The sequence below is a fragment of the Rhinoderma darwinii genome, chromosome 13, assembly GCF_050947455.1.
Source record: "Rhinoderma darwinii isolate aRhiDar2 chromosome 13, aRhiDar2.hap1, whole genome shotgun sequence".
In the NCBI taxonomy this organism is placed as follows: Eukaryota; Metazoa; Chordata; class Amphibia; order Anura; family Rhinodermatidae; genus Rhinoderma; species Rhinoderma darwinii.
This window is the reverse complement of record NC_134699.1, coordinates 32,045,811-32,068,837: the sequence shown is the minus strand read 5'-3', so window position 1 is coordinate 32,068,837 and position 23,027 is coordinate 32,045,811. Positions and strand designations below refer to the sequence as shown.

Here is a 23,027-nt window from a genome sequence, read left to right as displayed (position 1 = left end):
CAGATCCTTTTTTCTAATCCTGGATAACCCCTTTAAATGAATTCTAGGACCTGAGAGCTTTCATTTTCTAATTTTATTTATTATGTCTTCAATGGGTTTGTACGAGTTTAGAAAAACATGTCTGCTTACATCCAAAAACAGCACCTCTCCCTTTCTTCCTAAAACAAAGTTCCAGTAAAAGCTGAAAACAAGAAGTATAACATATATTCTACCTATAATCTGCCATTAAAGTCTCAAAGTAAATCATGGATGAATAGAAATAGTGTTAGGCGAAGTATGTATAAATGCATTGTACACTTACCCCGGTTTTGGTGGCAGGAGCTTGCTGAAAACAATGAGATCAAATATAATGAATGTAAAGGTAACATAATAGAAATGGTTAACTGATTATTAAAGATAACACCAAACTGCATAAAGCGGTCGTTTAATAAAATAATAAAGAGCCACAACGTTACAGTAAAGCTATTTTTTTTTGCTGCCACAAATGGGAAATGGTAAAATCAATGATCGACCAATTGCTAAAAACAAGGAGTAAAAAAGAAAGCAAAAACATTAAAAAGATTGCGAAAAAGCGAAGAAAATCATGAGTTAACGAACAAGCCAAAAAAAAAATGAAGTATAAGACAGTCAAAAAGTTTAATTTGCCAGAAAAATGTATATCAAAAGACTAGAATTCAACGTTAAAATGAAAATTAGATAAAATATGAATGAAAACTATTAATCCCAAAAGACAGAGGGGAAAAAGTAAGTGATCACAAAAACGGAAGAGATTGGGATTGGCAAAAAGTAGCAATTAAAAAATAAGAAAAGCAATTACAGAAAAAAATGTTTTATTTTAGTAGCTATGAGAATAAAGAAGACAAGGATTAAAGAGAAAGATGAATTGCCTGGCTTTATATTGTGTTCCTATTCAGTCAGGGCTCATTCACACTAACGTGAATCTCGTCCGTGTGACGCCCGTTAAAACAACGGCCATCACACAGACCCATGTATTTCAATGTGGCCGTTCACACAACCGTCGTTTCCTATTTTACTGCGTGTCGCTCATCCATCCATAAACTCTAGTCTGTGGGGATCCGTGACAACGCGTCCCGAACAGGTCCACCTTGGACATGGAAAACGGCAGTTTTTCACGTCCGAGGTGGGCTACGTTTGTGTGAATGTAGCCTAACTGGGGTGCTCTATGAACTGCTGTTTTGTCAGTTAAAAGATTGTTTCCACGCAATCTCTATCTTCCACTTCTCAACCTACTCCACCTGTATCCTATAAAACATGGGTATAAACAATTACACATAAAAACGTGCAGTAAAAATTCTACTGCTCCTGCATCATATACTGGATAGGACCTCTAGAACTAGCTACCATAAAAATCACTTAAAATACTACCTACAGACACCAGAACTGCCAGGGATATCCTTAAAGGGGTTATCCGGTCCGGGATGTAATTATTTTTTTTTTATTAGGGGCTGGAAATGAATTAAATAATTTAAAAAGCTATACTTACCTATCCTTTCCCCCTGTGGCATATCGCCGTCGCTCCGGCGGCACTCCCGGAGGTTGTTTACATGCACAAAGCATGTAACCACTGCAGCCAATCACAGGGCTCAGTGGGGCTTATTGGAAATGAATAGTATTTCTGGCATAATGGCAGAAATAAAACATATGGCCGCTGAGCCCTCTGATTGACAGCAGCGGTCCTATGCTACGCGCATGTAAACAACCACCGGCAGTGCCACTGGAGCGTCAGCACTCGATCGTTGGGGACCAGGATCGGTAAGTATTGCTTATTTGGTTTATTTCATTTATAGCCCCAATAAAACAAATTCACATCCCGGAATACCCCTTTAAAATTAGGCATGTCACTGGTAGTCCAAAAACCCTGAGCCTCATCAACACTAGATATATTGAAGCTAGGGAGAATAATCAATTCTTGGATTAAGGGTGTCTCCAGTGTTTTTGTTTTTTTTGGGTTGTCTCCATAAAAAAAAAATCTTTAACCTGTTGCTCTCCAGCTGTTCGGAAACTACAACTCTCGGCATGCCCTGACAGCTGCTATTGTAATGGGGACCAAACTGTACATTTTTATTTTCGCTTCAGTGCCGGAGCAGGAAACATGAAGCATTACTTGGCAAACACGGAAATCAATGGGCTTTCATTTATTCAATGCATGCCAGTGCTCATCTATGTACACACGTCACTCCAGTACTTGAGCAGTTGCAAATAGTGGAGGTTTAAGATTAGAGGATCTCCTCTATGAGCTAGACATGTCCTAAATCAGGTCTATAAAACTATAAGGCTTATTGTGTTGCTGGAAAAGACTGCTTCTCACATATCAAAATGTATTATTGATACAACAAATGGTAAATGGATAGAAAAGATGTCAAAAGAAAAAGCAAAAGCATGTAAAAAAAAAAGGAGAATATTGGCAAGGGAAGCGCTGCCAAGTAACACAATCTTACGCTCTTCTTCCCGATCCCTTCCCCAAGGGCTGCCACAACAGCAAAGTACTGAATTACACGTTTCGTGTTAACAGTTTTGCCTGCACCGGATTCTCCGCTTAGGGTAACAGAAAGATTTGAGACGGTGAATGGAGTGAGTAACGGTAAGCAGATATAACATTACACTTGGCTCGATCCACAAAATAATAGTGGACAATATATCCTTCTGACCAGTAAGAGGAGCTCTTTGTTTAAAAACTCTCTGCTTTAGTTTTCCTTGTCTGTGCAAGATCAAACATATATATATATATATATATATATATATATATATATATATATATTTTTAAAAAAAAGGAGTACAACATCACAATAATGCAATTGCAAAACATAACAAAAACACTGACTTCAGATAATACAGTGTAACCGGGGGAGCACAAACTATAACTATACAATACACAAAATAAAAACAGAAAACAATAGAATAGTACATTATTTTTATATTTGTTTCATAGACTTATGCATATTTTATAGGAAACACATACAAGTAATGAGGCCGTTTAATATGACTATAAACTGGTATGTCCATTATTTAATTACAGTAAAATTCCTTTAATCTGGCATTGTTATGAAGCAAAAAATAAATAAAAATATGCTTCTATCAATCACCTACTAGTTGCTTATGTTTAACCACCATTTGGTTACTGGTCTTGTAAAATTCAAAGATTATTATGGAGAAAAAAAGTTGGAAACAAGTTCCAAATTAATAGTATAAAGGAATTTGCCCAGTTTTGAGTTTGAGAAGACAGGTTAATATATTGTGGACCTTCAAGTCACATAAGATTTGTTCTTCATTCGGACATGGATAAAAATGTCACGATCATAAAAGTGGGCTAAAATGACATATCTACAGAATAATAATTTCACCTACTGAGATAACATGCATCCCAGGTAGGCAACCAGTAGATCTAGATCTACTGTAGAGCTTTGATAGGTCCTGAGCAGATCACGGATGCCTAAGTCTAACAATGAGGGTGCTTCAGTCCACAAGTTTTGGATTAAAGCATCAGTAAGGCTGAGTTCACATCTGCGTTCTTATTTCTGTTCTTCTGTACCATCATGGGAACAGAAAAATGAAAATAACGCCTGTGGGGTTTCTGTTATGGGGTCCTTCATTTTACCCCCAAAAAATTGCTATTTTTTTTTGCCATTTTTGACTGAATATGTGATGGAGCGTCCGGACGTTTGCAGACTTACAATGTGATTGGAATATGAATGTTTGTAAAAAAAAATGTATGTTTGTAAAGTACAATATATGGCCTAAACAGGGTCGCTTCTTTCCAGACATTTACTGTATATTACAGGAGATCTTAAGTACCTTCTGTATTATTACAGTAGACCTCTGCCTCACCAAGGTTGCCTAACCCTGGCATGCACCGAATCACCATAGGAAGGACATGATCATATTGACTATGCACTTCCATGTTGTCTGCCATTTAGTCTCGGAGATAATTTGATCTCCTTGTATCCTTCAAGAGCTCGATATCAATAATATAGAACAATGAAAGATTAGAGTCTGATCTGCGTATGGGGGCTGCCATATCCAGCTCGGGGGCTGCTCTTAGGGGAAGGAGGAAATAAATTGGATGAATAAATATAACATGCTAATACAGGATACAGAGATATATAGTTATGTCTTTACACATGAAAACATCACCAAATTTATTTTCTATATCTTTATCTAGAGAAAGCAGTGTGTGTGAAATAGCTGAAACAACACCGTGTGTGAGTGTAGTGTTACTGGAACTAACAATGAAGATAAAGTAATGCTCCGTATCTGCAGTAACCAATTGTTCTGGAGTGATTCATTGCTATGAATAGCCCTCCTGGCATTATAGTTTTAGATAACAAAGCAATGGACAATGATAGCAGGATTGCTGCAGAAGGAGAACAGACAGGCATTTTAATACCAGATCTCTGGTTTACCTAATTAGGCAATGGTGTAGTCCAGAGATGTCCGCGCTCTTACGCTTCTTAATTTAGCCTATGTATGCCTGTAATATATGTGTGAATCTATTCACATATTTATCTGGGTTTATAGTCTACGAATGAGTCAAAATGTTACCATAATCTGGGATATCAAAAGTATGTGAAGGGTATTACAAAGTCTTGTGAAGTGGCTTCACTTTGGATATTTGCAGAATAAACCAGAAGTCTCCATATTCATAATGCAGTGATATTTGACGTACAACGATATCTCCACAAGTTTCCATTTTAAAAGTGATCAGATCTATTCTGGGACATGACGGACTGTCTGGGCGCTTAAGCCTTTAGAATAGAAATGTACAAGTTCTGTACTATTGTCAACGTACATAACATACATAAGAGTCACTAGATGACCGGGGGGAGGGGGATATATCTTGAATTGCAAAATGAGCGCAAGCGGCATGATTACGGAGTTGTGATGTCATGTATCCATTTTGACAAAAAAACGCATTTTATCATAAGGGAATCTGTTATTCCATATTGTCAGTTCTTGTAATGAATGAAGCTACAATGAAGAAGTTATATCTATAGGGATTTATTTCTTTGTTGTCTATTGAATTTTCTTTTGTTCCCAAGTAATGTCAGTCTTGTGCAAATTCCAAGCACATACGATAGGGGGCACTGTATTTTCTAAAGCCCTACTGAACACTGTTGATGTCTAGTCAAATTTAAAGAATGCAAAATGCTCAGTGTCCAGTGTGCATGAAATTAATATTTATAATGTTTCAACATAATGTTTAAAATATAAAGTACTTGGTCATCCATTGAATCGCTGGTTAACACTATTTGTAATACGTCCATCGCACTCAGTCCCTCTCCAATATTGGTCAATTTACCATCTTCTGACTGTAGTCTCACTAGATTTGATATGTCTTCACTGCTCATTATGACAGCCAAACTTGTTATACCGATAAAGTGGCTAGACAAGACACCCCCTGACATCTCATTGTGGCTCAATAGAGTCAGGCAAATGTTTGGGCTGGAAGAATTGTCCAGCTGGGAATCTAGAACGCATGACAAATTCATACAACTATGGGACCCGTGGTGCACTTGGGAGTCGACCCATCTAACGTGAACTAGCACCCTCTTATTCTGCAAATGTACAGATTTTGATTTCTCTAACTCAAAATGTGTTCTTTTTCGACAATTCAAGAGTTGCCTTTTGAAAGGGCACTAACTGGTATGAGTACCTTTTAGTTTTCTTTTCTTTTCATTTTCATTTTTATTTGTTGTTTGGATCCTACGGTGTCATGGATTTTACATGCTATTGTACGCCAGAAATGTGAAGTGACTGCATTATGGGATTTTAGATGTACTTTATACTTCATCCTGCTTTATGCTTTGTGCTACCAATTGATTGTGCATGTATTTTTGTTGATACTGTTTTTGTTGTACAAATTTTCAAAAATAATGATTTTAAAATAAGATATAAAGTACTTACGTGATCAGCATCGATTGGTTCTCACGATCTACCAACAAGTAAATATATAATGATCAGGAAAGTTCAACTATTTAAATACTATTACTTGACTTCTTGCATAAGGTGTGCTTTCTTTTCTACTATTTATATTGCTCTTGTTTATGTATTATAATGTAATGAGGTTTTTATACGACTTTCTGATGCTGTGGTTCTGTAAACATTGCTGTAACAGCCCCTTTGTGGGGTAAGATCTTCCATGCCCCTGAGTAGGGAGGCAATTGTAATGCTCTATTCATTGAGGACACAGTGACTGTATGCTTCTGATACTGGGAGGGCAGCAGCAGGGAAATTTATTTCACAGTGTCTGCTTTGCACTATTACCCACATTGCTCTGTATGGCAAAGAAAGTAATTTGGATAATAGAAATGTGTTATTAGATTGATGATAATATAATTTCCCATAATAAACTTTAAAGCAGCTTAAATCTAGAGCTTCCCTTTATGGAATTAACATCCTGCTTTCTGAAAATGGCTACCCCCACTATATACAATTAATGTAATTTTTTTCTATTGATGTCCAGAGGGTAAAATGGTTTACTTACTTCGCACCATGTCGTTGTATGCATTATCAGCAATGGAGTAGATATGTGGTGGAGCCTCTGATCGTCTCTTGCCTTTGTAAGCGGCTACGACAGTGGGTGTGTAGACAGGAAGCCATTTGTATGGATTCACAGTAACACAGAAGAGCCCGGAGTAGGTCTGAGAAGAGAAAGAAGAAAAAAATTCTTGACTTGAACTATGCAACAGCTGTGCTCATAAACTACAAAGTGCCCATAGATCACTTCCAAGAACCTCAATAGTTCTTTCCATGGTTAATTAAATGAAATATCTACCATGTTAGGGTATCATCTGTCAGAAAACAGGTTGAAACAAGCGTTCTATTTTATACATTGTCAAATAAAGACTCTGGAAAACCAATACGGTAAGTTAAATTACTGTTTCACGTTACCTGGATTTAGTATTTTTTTAGGATATGTTACGTCTATTACTATTTTACGGTTATGTGCTGTCAAAAAAGATTTTACCAGCCCCTGTTGTCCTGTCATATTTCCCAGAGTTTTTTTTATTAGCTATGTATTGCTTATAGTGTTTTATAACAAGTGTTAGATGTAGATTATAATAAATCTACTGCTGACAAAAAGGTATTCACGGATTAGTTTGCGCTCATAACTCTTAGGTCATTTACCGCATCGATTACCTCACTTGTTTGCAAATGGCGTGCACTTGTATATAGCTTCATATTAGAAAAAATAGAGTTCAAGATTTCTTACATAGATCATCCAGTTGGCATAACGTCGTCTCAGATTAGAAAGGACTGAGGCCTCATTGAGGTGGGTTAACATTGCCATGTCTTCAATCATGTCAAATTTTGGAGGGTTCATCTGCTGAATGTCATCTTCCTTCACGACTAGAGACTAAAAGAAGACAAGTGTAAAAGAGATTTACAATCCAGTCAGTGTGAAAAAGTGATTTTAATAGTAACTTCTTAACACTTAAAATAATGTATACAATGCAATACACATGTATAGAATTACCAAACATATTCTTATGGATTAATAGAACATTCTGAAGTAGTGATAGCAGAATTACAAATGACAGTGTGATTGTGCTGTACTGAAAAGGTGAAGAATCTACTTAAAGGGATTGTCTGATTTAGAAAACTTGCATCCACGTCAGAAATATGAGAGCAAACCATGGATTTCTGCCGCAGAATTAAATGTTGGACTTTAAGGCGACATGTAAACAAGGCCTGAAAGCCTTTCTACTATATGATATGAAGGTTAGAAGAGTGTTTCATACTAAAAATTTAGGTTAAATCTGAATAAGTCATGTTTTTCAGCTACCGGTAGTTCTTGAAGTAAAAATATAAAAATTAGATGAAGCATTTATCTACCCTTTGGTCTTTCGTTTCCACTGTGACTTTGCCACCAGTGGAATCCTTGATTTCAATTTCAATGTAGGCTTCCTTTTCATCTGGAATCCATGCCTTTTTCTTGCCTGTAGCATAAAAATAAAAAAGTCTAAGTTCATATTATTTAAAAATTAAAAGAATGACCCATTTGGTTTCTGTCCCCAAATAGAAACGGACTTTATGAGATACTTGTCCCTTTTTTAGGGTCTGTGCATATAAAACATTCAATTTGTACATTGAGATATTAATTATCATTATTTAAATATTATGTCGTCATTGTACCTCTGCAGCACTGTTCTATGTCTAGAGAACCAGTGCAAATGTAGTTTCAGCACGCTCTATTGCTATACTACTCAAATCCTAATTTCATAAACTAGAACAATGGGCACAGGCAACAATGATGACATTATCTAAGCAGTTTACTCAGAAGACCTATACGTATCATACGCAATTACCATCAAATGGGATTGTGTGTAGCTTCATTAGTTCATCATCACTTTTTCGCAAATAGTCTGCGGCCTCCCCGAACTCTGACATATCCAGGAGCGATGACATGATGGACAAAGACGGAGACAAGAAAGGCAGCAGAAACAGGAATATCTGGGATGCTCCTCACCCCTAGTGAAAGAAAAAAAAAATGTGAAAAAGTCCTGCTAGAAAAAAAAACACCATAATCGCAATTCTCAGCATGTTTATGTCTCTGTATCTTTACTTATAGTCTGCTTTCCACAAGGTTACATAGTTAGTACGGTTAAAAAAAAGACATGTCCATCAAGTTCAACCAAGGTGAATGAGAATAAATGAAAGACTCTTTATTAGTACAAATGCACCAAATGGTATACGACCAGAAGATAATATATAGATTAGTAAACTAGAAGTTCCTCTCATTTGGAGGCGATCTTCGTTTAAATTTAGTCTTAGCGCATATGCAAGACACAGTACCATTTAAATAATGGTACTTCTAAAGGAAAGCTGTGTTGGAGATTGAGTTACAGCCTTGTGGCCCTCAGTGAGGATAGCCCTCGTGTGATGACATTCCAGTTTTCCATTCGATTTTGGAACAGGCTGTGTGGTTTTGGATCCATTCAGCCACAAGTATTAACATTTTCTTCTACTGGAACGAAGTTGTCGAAACCATGAAAAGCAGCTCCAAATCACTATTCATTTTCCAATAAACTTTACAGTTGGCAATATACATTTGGCCAAACCCAAATTTATCCATCAGACTACATGATTGTAAAGAGTGATCCCTCACCCCAAAGACTGTGTTTCTACTGCACAAGAGTCCAAAAATTGTATTTTCACCACTCTATCTGGCACTTGTCATTGGTTCATGGCAATCTCAGGATTGTGCGGCTGCTCATTCATGGAATCCCTATACTTTTTCTGTGCTTACTTTGCTTCCAGGGGCAGTTCTTGATGTTGCAAGTGATAACAGAGGATTTTTTTTATGCACTCTGCGGTGCAAAATTTGGTGGTCCCTTTCTTCGAGCTTCTATGTCCTAAAGTTTTCTGATAAGTTATGGTTTCCCCTAGATGTTTCCACTTCAGAATACAATCTCCTACAGTTGTTTTTAGGCAGCACTATCAGGAAAGACTTACTATGTCATGACTTTATGGAACCGTAGCATCTCACATTAAAAGCCTTTATAAAAGGACCCAGTCTATGGATTTTGCATGACCAATCCCACTATTAGAGATGGTGTCCACATACTTTAGCCATGTAGTGTATATGACTGCCTTCTGGTTTCACCCAAAATAAATGGTGGCAGAAATGCCCAAACACTGCTCTCTCCTAATTTTAAGCACCATAAATGCTTGGCCAAGACAAACATTTATGTCCATGTGAGATTCAGCGGGAGGAATTGCCAGCTAAACAACTTCTGGCTAACATTTAACAAATATTTATGGCCATTTTTAGTCCTGCACAGTACTGGGCTACCATATGTAAGTTCATGGAGTATCTAAAATCAGCAGCTGTTGGCACAGAGGTTAATAGCAACAGTGTTTTACGCTACAACCCAAAAAAAAATTTCAAAAACAAACCGTAAGCCACTTGAGGCACATCCATGACCTCAGCTTTTTTACATGGTCCTGGCAGTGTAACATAATCCTACACTGACCAGGCAAACCAAGTAGTGGCCTAAGGTTAAACTCATTGTTTATGTCCCCTATAGCATGTGCCCTGACCTTCATCCCTGTGTGTTAAAGAAAAATATACAATGTGCCCTGTGCCTGCGCACAACAGGTGCTGATGAACCCCCCATCCTAATTATGAACATTATGGTATAGCACAGCCAAAACAATTTCAGTCAGTTGTCTTCAGCTTTAGTTACAGCCTAATTTACTTAGTCATACATGATTTCAGAGAACATGTAAAGAGCCTTCATGGTTGCAGACAGCTCCTATATCATTGCAGGACTAGGTTGATTTGTATTAACGGGTCTGGGAAAGCAGAGTGATGACCATTGTGGATGCTGTATTAGTCACCATATTGTTTGTCACCCAACTGTCCCAGAAACAAAACCCAAAAACAACTGAATAGAATTTTTAAGAACATGAAATAAGAGGAGGACAACTCAATATTTATGGGTGGGTCAAGGGAAATGTGTGCTTTACTCAATTTAATGATCATCTGCTATTATATTTGTTTATGCATATGTACGTATTACAGCTCCGTGCGACTTCATCGCATAGCATTGCTTCTAGGGAAGAATAAACCTGTAAGGCGGTGGCACCATACAGTGACACGCAGGGTACCTGCAGCTCCGTGCTACGGAGCCTCTCGGACTCCATGCGTCGCCATACAGCCTCCTGATTTACCCTATGCATGACGTATAAAACTGTATATACAAAATATATGTGATGCTATAGATCGGTTTATAAATGTCCATATTAATAATGATTTACAAATAACTATACTGTTAAATTACTGCTTTTAATATAATGTTGCCAATAATTTGGTGAAAACATAACCTTTTTTTTAAAATGAATTTTGCATACAGAAATTACATCTGATCAATGTTGTTGATTTACTAATGTGGCTGTTTATGTAAGGCTGAATGCAAATCCGCCCCTGTGATTATATTTAGTATATTGTATATATAGTATATGACATTTAGACATAGGGCATTGCAAGTTATGTGAGCTCCTCTTGTACCAATCTTCCATGAAATCTAAGTATTTCAAAATAAAAATGTAGATAATTCTGAAGGTACTGTGATCTACAATATTTCTTCGTTTGGATAAAAAAAACAAAAAAAACCCATTGCAATCTGGATGAATTGTCAAAAGAATCACGCTTATCTTTATGTTATTACTAAACACACGGACTGATTTTGTTAAAACAAGAAGAACATGTCTAGTTTTTATAAGTGTTTCAGATAGGGAAAATAGATTGAGTACTGTACAACGCTGTAGAATATGTTGGCGCCAAATGTGCAGCAGCAAAGAAAAAATGTCCTATGCAAATTAAAAAACTGATTACATAATTATTATGTTGTCACAAAACTCCTCTCTTTATATTTACTCATATATATATATATATATATATATATATATATATATAGAAGAAGAAGATTTGCAGCACTCCAACATGAAAAAAGTGGTGGTTTATTCAATCCAAAACAACAGCAACGTTTCAATCCTACAATAGGATCTTTATCAAGCTTGATAAAGATCCTATTGTAGGATTGAAACGTTGCTGTTGTTTTGGATTGAATAAACCACCACTTTTTTCATGTTGGAGTGCTGCAAATCTTCTTCTTCTATATATTATTATACGTCCTAGGATCGGGACGTTTTGCTGGGCACCTGGTCGATTATGCATTAGCGAGTGCTGCTGCCTTCTTGTTTGCTATATATATATATATATATATATATATATCTCAAGTTTCCACTGCTTTTTGATGGCCAGAGTAGTGTAGCATGATGCATTATTCTTTCCATAAAAATAAAAGTGTGAGCCTTACTGACCCATTATAAATTACGGGGATCTTTTGCAAATCAGATCTGTCATAATAGTCAAGGCTCCTGAAAAAAGCGGAAGCCATAATGCACGCCCGTGTAAATAGCATTTGTTTCAATATGAACAGTAACATAATAGAATACAATAAAACATAACATTTGCATAATACATATCACTAGCACTGGAATAATATAAGATATCAGATTTTTTTTTTAAATACAATAAAAAAAATAAAATAAACATATCTCATGCTGTATGAGAAATATGCTTCACCTGGGGTGACCTATGTATTTGCCATGGTAGATTACGTGATTAAATGACAAATGACAATGACAATGACTAAAAACTCTTGAACAGTTTTTGTCAATAGTGTCCGAACAACATCATGTAAAATCAAGAACTAAACTAGGTATGGTACACTGTGTTGTATATAGCAATATTGATTCATACATAATAGGCAAAAGTAGTAGACGTAAGTTATGGTACAGGAGAAGTGACTAACAGTATAAAAGAGAACTGGAAATTAGACTCTAGAATGGGAAAAAATTCACACAGAATAAAACAAAATTCATAAGTCAAGTCATAGGAGTTGTATTTCTATACCTTTCCATTATACAATATATAAAGAAATCAGTAATCTATATAGCGGAAAACCAAAACCAGTTAAATGAATAAAATACCATGTGTGAGCAGTTTAGGCCTTAGAGCGCAGGCCAGTGCTGGTTAGTGGAGTGATGGCCGATCATAAGACTTGGGAGTTAGTATATCTCACACAGACAAGCACGCTGCTACCAACCTTGGCTACAGGACCGAGAGGCTGCGGGAGAAATACACTGAAGCCTCTTTTTATTGTGTGGTTGAAGGTCACAGTAGAGGGCAGATATGTGAGAAATTCCCATGTGTCAGATACATACAACTCCATTGGCCCCTCGGCTCAGACGGACACAAAAGGCAAACTCCCAACCTTATCACTGCTTAGGGAGGTTATTTTTACCTCACAAATTGTCAGTGGGGGGGGGGGGGGGGGGGGGGGAAACTTTGCAGCAGCTACTGCTTCATGGCTCAGTATACATTGTACATATATACACACGCATTCATTTATCCTGTATATTGCCACTGTGTGATTTTGAGGTATTATTGATGGAGGCGTTATATAAGGTTTTATTGATGAAACCAGAGACAACAGTTTCAAGCAGACAGCTTTAGGGTTAGTAGACTAAAAATAATTCTTGAAATTTCTTCAGAGTAAAACAACATGGGAGATATATCAAAACTAATGGAAAAGTGGAGCAGTTGCCCATGCCAACAAATCCGGTTGTGGCTTTCATTTTCCAAAGGGCTTTTGAAAAACAGGAGGTGGAATCTGATTGGTTGCCAGGGTTAAATACTCTACTTTTCCTTTGCACCAGTTTTTCCATACATCTTCCACACTGTCTTTTCTATTTTTCATAGTGCTACACTAACAAGTATCAATATCTGTTTACACAGAAATAGACCAGAAACGGCCTAGGCAGTAAATGTTGGGACAGAAGAAATAGTAGGTGAACTTTGGACCGTTTTGCATCCGTTACAGTTTACGTTCCGAGCCGTGTTGCATAACGGCCGATTTTTAACCGCTTTGCATCCGTTTTTTACCCTTTCCGTTTTAAAAACGGATGAATTTCATTTGTAATTTTTTGCCACACACTTCCCTCTGTAGATAATGCCACACACTGCCCTCTGTAGGTAGTGCCACACAGCCCCCTGTAGGTAGTGGCACACAGCCTGGCACACAGCCCCCCCCCCCGTAGGTAGTTTTACACAACACCCCCATAGATGGAACCCCCCCTACCGGTCTGTAGATAGCGCCACCGTTCCAGGAGAAGTCCCTGACAGTCATGGACTTCTCCTGGAGCGGAGACACCGACCACAGGGTCGGGGATTCCGCTTCAGAAGTGCCTGACGTCACTGTGTCCATATATGGTCAGGGACTTCTCCTGGAGCGGAAACATATATACATGTCTAAGGATCCGTATTTATGGACTGTATTTCGGGATAGATGAAAATAAGGTCGTGTGCATGGGGCCTAAGGCCCCATACACACGACCGTAAAATCGCCCGTAATTATGGGCCCATTCATTTCTATGGCCGACGGACACCTTCCCGTATGTCTACGGGAGGGTGTCCGTTCCGTAGAAACCAGCCGGAAAAAAAAGGACATGTCCTATTTTTTTATTTTACGGGCTGTGCTACTATACTTTATAATGGGAGCACGGCCCGTAAAAACGGCCGGCTACCCGCGGCCAGCCGGGCCCGTAATTATGGGTCTTAATTACGGGCACGGTCATGTGCATGAGGCCTAACTCAGCATTTTAAACACCGAAAGTGGCACTAATGATTAGAAATCATAACAACCTTGTTGAATGTCTGATAAAAAAAAAATAATAACTAAAAGAACAGCTATTTATGGTTTATCAAAATGTCAGGAATGCTAAACTGATGTCACGGATGCTAAACAATTGTTCATAAAGTTTCCTTTGCAACTATGACAAACTTTACTGAGAAACTGTTCAAACCAGAAGCAGGAGAATCAACACCATTAGCAATTTCTACTAAATGCAAGAGCCTACAGAATGTGCAATAACTGCACGTGGGCCAAATAGTCATCATATTACAATTCAAGACCAGGTGGGTTTACATAAAAGTTTAGCCAATTTTTCCTCAGTAAATATGGATTTTCCCCAGCAGCAGCTCTCCGTTCTGGGTCATAAAGGGGGTTCAGAGCGGGGACAACCTCTACCTATGAAATCCAATTGCCCTAATAACCTTTAAAGGGGTTGTACAGGACTAAAAAAAAGTATCGCTGCTTTCTTTCAGAAACAGCACCACACCTGTCAGTGGGTTGTGTCTGGTATTGCAGCTCTGCTTCAAAACCTAATATTTCTTATCTACTTTAACATAGTTCGTTTTGACTTTCTACTCAACGTCCTGAGCAATATCTGAGGAAGAAAGCTTTAACAATCTGAAACAAAGTATGCAGTATATCAACGCTTGAGAAGATCAAGGGGATAAAATGCCATATTGCATTTTTAAAATTTATCCTGGTGACATCTGGACAAACAGTTTGAAGTAAACCGCCTGAATTTATTTTGCATACAGGGATGATTATTACATGTAGGATTTCCAAGAAAATAGGTAATAGTAGTTTATGAATGCTGCTGTATGAAAAAAAAAACGAAAAAGAAAAAAAACAATAGAGGCACTGCAGATAACCGATTAAGGTTGTTGGGGAAAAATAAAAAAAAAAGTGGAACTTTATACAAGAGCCCTTGGGGGCCCCAGTAGTTCTTAATTAGAAGTGTAATGTCTACATTCCTTACAGTACTCCTCTATGCTGCCTTTAAGTGCCTTTGAAGAACACCAAGCAGCACATGTTTAACCCCATCATGACTCCTTGTAATCTCACTGCAACTGTGTAAATGGGCACATGTGGTTTAGCTCAGCTGTCGCTGCTCAGTTCATATATATATATATATATATATATATATATATACACACACACACACATAGATAGATAGATAGATAGATAGATAGATAGATAGATAGATAGATAGATAGATAGATAGATAGATAGATAGATAGATAGATAGATATATCTATCTATCTTGAGAAAGGTTCTCTGTTGAACCGAAACGTCGCTCACTTGAGGTGAATAAATCCACCCTGTTTCATCTACTCTGAAATCCTTGTGCCGTTACTATGTTCTATGGTTGCTTTATACTCAAGTTGGGGAATTGATTCATCCCCTGGTAACGAGCACATGGCCTGATATATAGGTATGTTGGAGTGCTGTGTTCATTTGTATCTGGACTATATATATATATATATATATATATATATATATATACATACACACACACACACACACGCGCACACACACACGTACGTACAAACTCTCACACACCAGTTTATACCATCACATGAAGCAAAGTTTAATCAATGTGAAGAATTTTTTTAATGTCAAAAGGTCATTAATGAACTAACGGTAAAGTTCAGTTCAGAGGCAAGTCATGTCCTAGTACAATTTTCCTGTTTTTATGAAGGGAAAAAAATGATAGATGCATTGAAATGAAGAATAAGTAACTCCAGGTATATTTCCTAATCGTGAAAACACAGTCGATCTATCCGCTCAGATGATGCTCAGTAAATTAAGGCAACCACCTGCTTTACGAGATCTATCTGTCATATCACCACGAGGCAGACGCCCAGCAATCACATATATCATGCAGAATAGCTTCAGATGGTACTTCTGGAGAAGATCAACAAGGCTTTCAAGCCCTTTCCGTAACAAGGATCCTGCAGATAATAGACATAATCTACCATAGAGTGGTACCGCAATGGTTTTGCATATAAGGTTTAAAATCGACATACGCACATCATTAATCACATGTGGCACCCCTAGTATCAGCCCGACTCTGGGTGCCACCCGCTCGGCCGGCGTCTTCCAGGGCATAGCACGTTTTACTTATGTTATGAGGTTTATAATATAATTTATAATGAGAAACGTTAGATTGTATTATAAAAGAATGCTTAACAGAAGACCCTAGACTTGCGGAGGGGTGGTCTTAGGCATAAATGGGATACATACATTCTTTCTAGCTGAAAAATGCAAAGGGTTACAGCACTCAGCTGAGCACTTCTGACCCTTCATTCTAGCAATTGTCGGGGGTCTTAACACAGAGCACCAACGATCAAAACCTCTGACACATTTCTGACGTGTCAGGCGTGGTCTTTTAATGGTAAGGACACACACAGCGTAAACACGGTCTATTTTCCGCAACTCATTCTGCGGAATCGCTGCTTTTTTCTTGCTGGTTTTTCCTATTGGATCCAATGGGAGGTAAAACCCCGCAAAAAATAGTATGTTGCGATTTTTTCACATGAAAAGCTGCGATACCGTTCAAAATGAATAAAAAAAAAAGGATAATACTTACCCTGAAAATCTGCACCCCAATTTGATGCAGTTTTTAGGCGGAATTCCCTGCGAGTTCCAGGACGGAAGAAATGCTGTGTACTTTTATGCAGCATGTCCGCACAGTGTGTCCTTAACCAAAATTACAGGCATCAGTAGTGTGTTCCTTGTTGGGGAACATGGTGCATTTTACACTTGTATTCTATACCTACCAGAGTTCAATTTTAGCTCTTCGATGCTTGGATTACTGTAGCAAGGTAGATGCTTGTGTACGTCGGCCGCTGCCGGTTACTCACCTCTTTCTGTAACTCCCATAAACTTCAATGGAGAGGTGCAAACAAGCATGGCAACAGCTCTATTGAAGTGTATAGAGAATGCGGTGACCGGGAATTGGCAAAGGGAAGTCAGCGGACCTCTATACTCCCAATGCCTAAGGTTCCTAGATGTGGTACCCACACCTATCAGGCATATCCTGTGAATATGACATAAGTGTCTAAGACGTTTTATACGCTCTGACTTTTGATAACAGCCTATTTTAAAAGGACTGGGTTGACTGTTAAATTATCCCTGTAAGGAGGTTTGTTTTTTGAATCCTCTGAACGAGGATTGGAGACGAGCAAAGTCCTTTTGTTGGGAGCGATCTGAGGAAGGACCTCAAAAAGATAGAGATTATACTACTTTAAATGAGATAATTGGCCCGATAGCACAGTGTTGTGGCATGGTGGAAGTCCATTTGATAAAGCTAGGCTCTAGAAAAACAGTCATGTTTTGAAAATAAGTAACCAAACGGCCAAGGCATAAACAAAAAAAATTGCATGGAAGATACAAGAAATAGTCTAGAAAACAGATCAAGAAGAAAGAACCAGGGAGTGGAAGGTCTCCCTAAAAGGGTGGAAGGTGGAGAGACAGTTGACTTTGCACATAAATGGTTGTAAGAGACCTTCAGTGACGATACATTCTATAAATTGTACTTGTTTGATAGAGCCCATAGAGTTCCACTGAAAGGCAGTCCACCAGGAGCCCCACCAAACACTTTTCTTATCAAGATGTTGCATCAAAAGATAGAGGGAGAAATCTCTCCTACTGTACAATAACCAAAAAGGTCAAGATATTTCTAGAATACGTCACATAAATTAAAAAGAAAAGGACAAGCTTTATAGAAATAAAAAGATTAAAGGAACAAGGGATTTCATCATTCATTGACTGATCCAGCTATATTAAAAATCATTGATAATGGTGATTATTATTTGAGAGCTTCACATTGGATTGACTTCAACGTTGAGCAGCGACCAGAGCGACATATGATCACAACCATTTCTCTAAGCAGAAATAGCCAGAATTGCACCCACCCACCTGTATTGAGAGAAACCTTTCAAAAAAATGGGAGGGAGAAAAGTGTCAGCCTTCTATGCTACTCTGTATGCAAATGCATTGTTAAATGTGGAAATAATACATATTTTTGCTGCTACTGGTTTGATCTGTATGTACAGAGTATCAGTTATATACATCCCATTTGAAATGTGCCTCCTGATGAACCGTTGCTTGTGGAAACGCATCGGCACTATGGGATGTCTCACTTCTGTATACCCTTTTGTAGGATTTTTTCCCGGACCGGAGATAGTGATTACTGGGTAGGAGACAGTATTTTGAGGGAATCCTAGGGTCTGTTTGGGATACTACAACCCCCAATTCCCTGTCCTACTTTGTGTTTGGCATCCCCGTTTGGTAATAATCTCAGAACCTGGTTGGCTTATTTTGGATAAATATTTACCGTGTTAAGTGTTTCTGTGGAATATTGCATTTCGGTCTATTTTAATTAATCTTCAATAAAAGTAATATTTTAAGGTTTGACATTCCGTGCTTGATGTTATATTGCATACCATTCACTACTTCTTCTCATTAATTTGTGTCATCGTTTAACGTTAAGTAGTAGCATTATACATGTTGATGAAAGGTGGCAGCTTATAGACACGCTAAGTTGAGTGTAACGTCCGTGGCTGCGGGCCGTCAGCTCCAATCCCTCCCTGACAGCCGCAGCCACGAGTCGGCAAGCGCTGGCCACAGCCTCATCCTCAGGTGACACCTGCGCTTGCTTCCACTCACCTCAGCCGGATCCCATAGGGTGCGCGCGCACGCTCGTGCCCGCTCTTAAAGGGGCAGCGTGCGCACTGGACCTTTTCTGAACTTTGAACCTGTGATTACCCTGGACTATAAGAGGGGTCCAGCCCCCTGCGTCTATGTCTGAGCGTTGTTTATGTTTCCTAAGTTTGTCTATGTGATGGCCTCCTAGTGTTTTCCTGTTCCTGTTCCCAGCATTCCATACTATCCTGGTCAAGCACTGTGCTGTGCCAAAGTCGTGTCGTGCTGTATCCCACGTCTGACCTGCTTCACCTTGCCGGAAGTCTACCTGCTGCCTAGTCCAAGCCGAGTCTGCCCTGCTGCTGTCCGAGCTGCCACAGGTACCTATACGAACTATTGACCTGCGAACTGTTGGCCAGCTGCCTTACCGCCAAGTCGGTATGGCCCATTGGGTCCCCGGCCCCGTCGTGACAGAGAGATTGTTGGTTGGGTTATCCCCCCTCCCCTGTCCACCAGAGAATAGGTATTATGTATTATATTTTGGTGTATCGATTGTAACTATTTCTGAATTAAGGATTCTTTCCTGGAATATCAAGAGGTGTAGGTAATAGATAAAAAGATTTGCAATCTATAAATTGGTTAAGAACTACCCCCCCAGGTATAATATGCTTGCAAGGGAATCACCTCACTGAAGAGTCAGAGCAGAGGCGTAGTTAAAGGCTCATGGGCCCTGGTGCAAGAATTCAGTTTGGGCCCCCCTCTCAAACACCACCAGAACCCTGCGCACGCCTATGCCAAGCCACCTTGCCCGACAGTCCACATGGATGCCCCCCCACAGTATAATGCCCCCCCATAGCTGCCTCCACAGTATAATGCCCCCACACAGTATAATGCTCCCCATAGATGCCCCTACACAGTATAATGCTCCCCATAGCTCCCCCACACAGTATAATGCTGCCCATAGATGCCCCCACACAGTATAATGCCCCCATACAGATTTGTGAGTTAAGGAATAGGAACACTGTAAACCACACTATGGAAGTGCTTCGCCAACTGATTGACTCAAGGAACAATTAAAGAACAAAATGTGTTAGTAAACGTACTATAATGTTTCCTCTTCTGCCCCAATGACCTAGCTCTTATGCCTTTAATGTGTGTTTTCAGCTTTTCTAAACCAAGTACTTCCTAATTCCTCTTCAAAGAAATTTCAATCACAAAGGTACATAAAAATGTTAAGAACTACTAACAGTGCCAACCTAAGTATTGCCCAATAATCGTATCAGAACGAATACAGCCCAAAAACAACAACCTTAAAAGGACTTAAATATTTTTTTTTCTCTTGGCATTCCAGTGGACATATCATTTTTTATAGCGTTCATTAATAGTGCCAGTTCTGATACTGACCATTTATATTATTATTACCAGTGTTAAACGGGAAAGGGTCCCATGCTTCCTTCCTAAGAACATGGCGTGAATGGATCAGATTTCAATCAACTGCGGAATATAAGACCATCATGGCCTCTTGAATTCACACCTAGATCTGGTGCGTCAGGTCAGCTCCCTCACCCTTTTTTCCCCCCTTTTTTCCCTCCTTCCTACAGTCTCTGCTTTTCTTTTCCTTTTCCTCTTACTGTTCTCATGTTCGCTTCTGGAGTATTATGCATGGCTGCGGGTTCACGGTGCATATCGGAGATTCTTTCATATTTGATTCAAGCGATGTAGTAATTTTATGTGATCCCATGCACTTAGGTCCTGCTGATAGCCGACCTGTGGCCTGTTGACTGTTTTGCACTGGCATTTCCCAATTGTGTTGTGTATCCTTTGTATACTTTGTGTTACAAAATGAAAATTTAAAAAAACGGACCCACAAATAGTGACAGCTTTAACCAGGGCACCATCAGCAATTTCTGGGCTCCATACTGCCAGAGAGTCTGCGGGGGCTTGGATACAAAGCAGAATGGGCTTTGAAAGGGTGATGAAGAAGAAAGTGGCAAGAGCTCTGTGATGGGGTGGGCACAGAGAAGACAGGAAACAAGGGCACGGTGTCCCAAAGAAGGAGAGAGGGGCACAGAAGCAGGTGGTAAGGTCAGAATGTGCCAAGGGCTCTATGAAGGGTAGGGGACATGGAAGAGAAAAGGTGGAAAAGGCTAGGTTAATGGAGGTGGACAGAAGCAGGAGCCAGGGGCACCGTAAGGGGTGGGATCAGAAGGTCCCACGGGCTCTGTGAGGAAGAGGCAGGGACATGGAAGACAAAAGGTGGCTGGGGTTGTGTTAGGGTAGGAGGCAGAGTAGCAGGTGGCAGTGGCTCTGTGAGGGAGGACATGAAGTACAAAAGGTGACAGGGGCACTGTTATTTAAGGGGGGACAGTAGCAAGTGGCAGTGGGTCAGAAATTCCCAGGGCTCTGTGAGGAGGGGACAGGGACATGGAAAACAAAAGTTCAGGGCCTTTGGTATTGGAGGGGGGCACAGAAAGCAGTCGATTGCGCTATGGATTCCGTCAAAATGACGGAACACTGATCTCAACGGAGACAGACGGAAACCATTAGCTAGGTGTCCATCACCATTGAGTTCAATAGTGAGAGAATTGGAAGCGGAGGTTTCCGTTCGCCTTTACGCTGAGGGGTTAACCCAACGAAAACCTCAGATGGAACCCCTCAGCGGAAAGTGACGGTGATGTGAACACAGCCTAATTGACTAAACGTCTATTTATTCTCTACACTAATGGGCTTATTTCATTCACCCCTGACGAAGCTGCACCCAGAGGCAGCGATACACGTGGAGCCATCTGTCCTTATTCCACAGCCTATTTGGGTCATGTATCAATTTTCTCTATCATGATTTCTCTTTAGATCCAATAGCATCCGCTTTTTGTGCCTAGGACCGTACTACTTATGACGATGAGCGGTCAGTGCTGTACCCGCCTATTGCAGATAGGTTCACCAAGCAAATAAATATATATATATATATATACAGAAATACAAAAATAGGCAGCACACCATAGATGAAGTGAAAAAAAGGGTACTTTATTGGCCCCAAGTGCGACGTTTCAGCTCTATCCACTAGAGCCTTTCTCAAGCAAATGACAAGTGAAACAACCGTGGTATAAATCAGCACACTGATTAACAAATTAATGACGACAATCAAGTACAAATATAAATATAAACAAAAATGTATACACAAAATGTGCAAAATATCTCCATTAGTGATATGTCAGTAAACATGTGTACAAAATATAATAATATAGGCGTGTTACAGAATACACAGACAGCAAAATACATCCATTATGTGTATATTATAGTGTAGGCACATGTGTAAACAATCGTGCAATCAAGATAATAAAAAATCTAAAAAGGATATCACCTGGGGATGTTAGATCATAAAACCGCAATGGCGGCGTCCACGAGGCGCAACTGCGCATGCGTGAACGTATGGCTGAGGGTAAAGGTCACCCACGAGTGTGTCATAATTGGCGCATGCGCACTGCATGTCTGAGTGCACCGACGCCATGTTGGATCCTGGATAAATCAAGAAATTTAGGCATTCCGCCCATCTCTAATTAAATGTGATTTATATGGAATTAGACAGCGATGACAGGCAAGATCGTGTCACAGACCACCACAATACCGGGCTCTATACCAGTAAAGAGAGTACAACACGTTTAAACATTGCATCCGGGGCGGCAGGAGGTCACAGATCCGCAGCAAGCAGATCCATGTCACTCACAAGCAGGAAAAACACCCTCTCATGTAAACATAACGTACACACGACAGAGTGCAGTCCCAAGCCTCCCCACTAGCGTCGTAAGACATGTGTAATTGGCGTAACTGGAGAGCCTCATACCAGTAATGGGTCATAGCAACATAGAACACTTATCTGCCTAACGTCACCACAAATCAATATTAAACATAAAATGCATGGGAAGACAGTGCCATACAGCATAAAACCAGGATTATCAGCCATACATAAAATCAATGCAAATGATCCAATCGATCCACAGAAGTGATATCCCGTAAGATGCATCTTCATCTAGAATAGAAAAAGTAAAATGAGTATATATTCAAGAATAGAAATTCAATTCACAGGTCAAATATACAGAACAGAACGTCAGAGTGTACCATTGCTGAGACCCAATGGGAACAAGATCTACATGAGCCCAC

General features: G+C 39.3%; 1 protein-coding gene across 2 annotated transcripts in view; it reads right to left on the bottom strand.

Moving 5' to 3' along the window:
- Positions 1–23,027, bottom strand: part of MYH7B (myosin heavy chain 7B) — a 99,671-nt gene that overhangs the window by 32,470 nt on the left and 44,174 nt on the right. Inside the window, exons 3-9 of one of the 2 annotated variants that reach the window (XM_075846308.1) lie at positions 8,328–8,490; positions 7,855–7,958; positions 7,232–7,375; positions 6,503–6,659; positions 5,923–5,950; positions 2,460–2,556; positions 302–325 (exon numbers count right to left, since the gene is read on the bottom strand). In XM_075846308.1, coding sequence (XP_075702423.1) covers positions 302–325; positions 2,460–2,556; positions 5,923–5,950; positions 6,503–6,659; positions 7,232–7,375; positions 7,855–7,958; positions 8,328–8,427 — 654 coding nt within the window. In that variant the 5' untranslated portion in view covers positions 8,428–8,490. Of the gene's footprint in view, positions 1–301; positions 326–2,459; positions 2,557–5,922; positions 5,951–6,502; positions 6,660–7,231; positions 7,376–7,854; positions 7,959–8,327; positions 8,491–23,027 lie in introns of those variants that run through there. The other variant, XM_075846309.1, reaches the window with a different exon arrangement.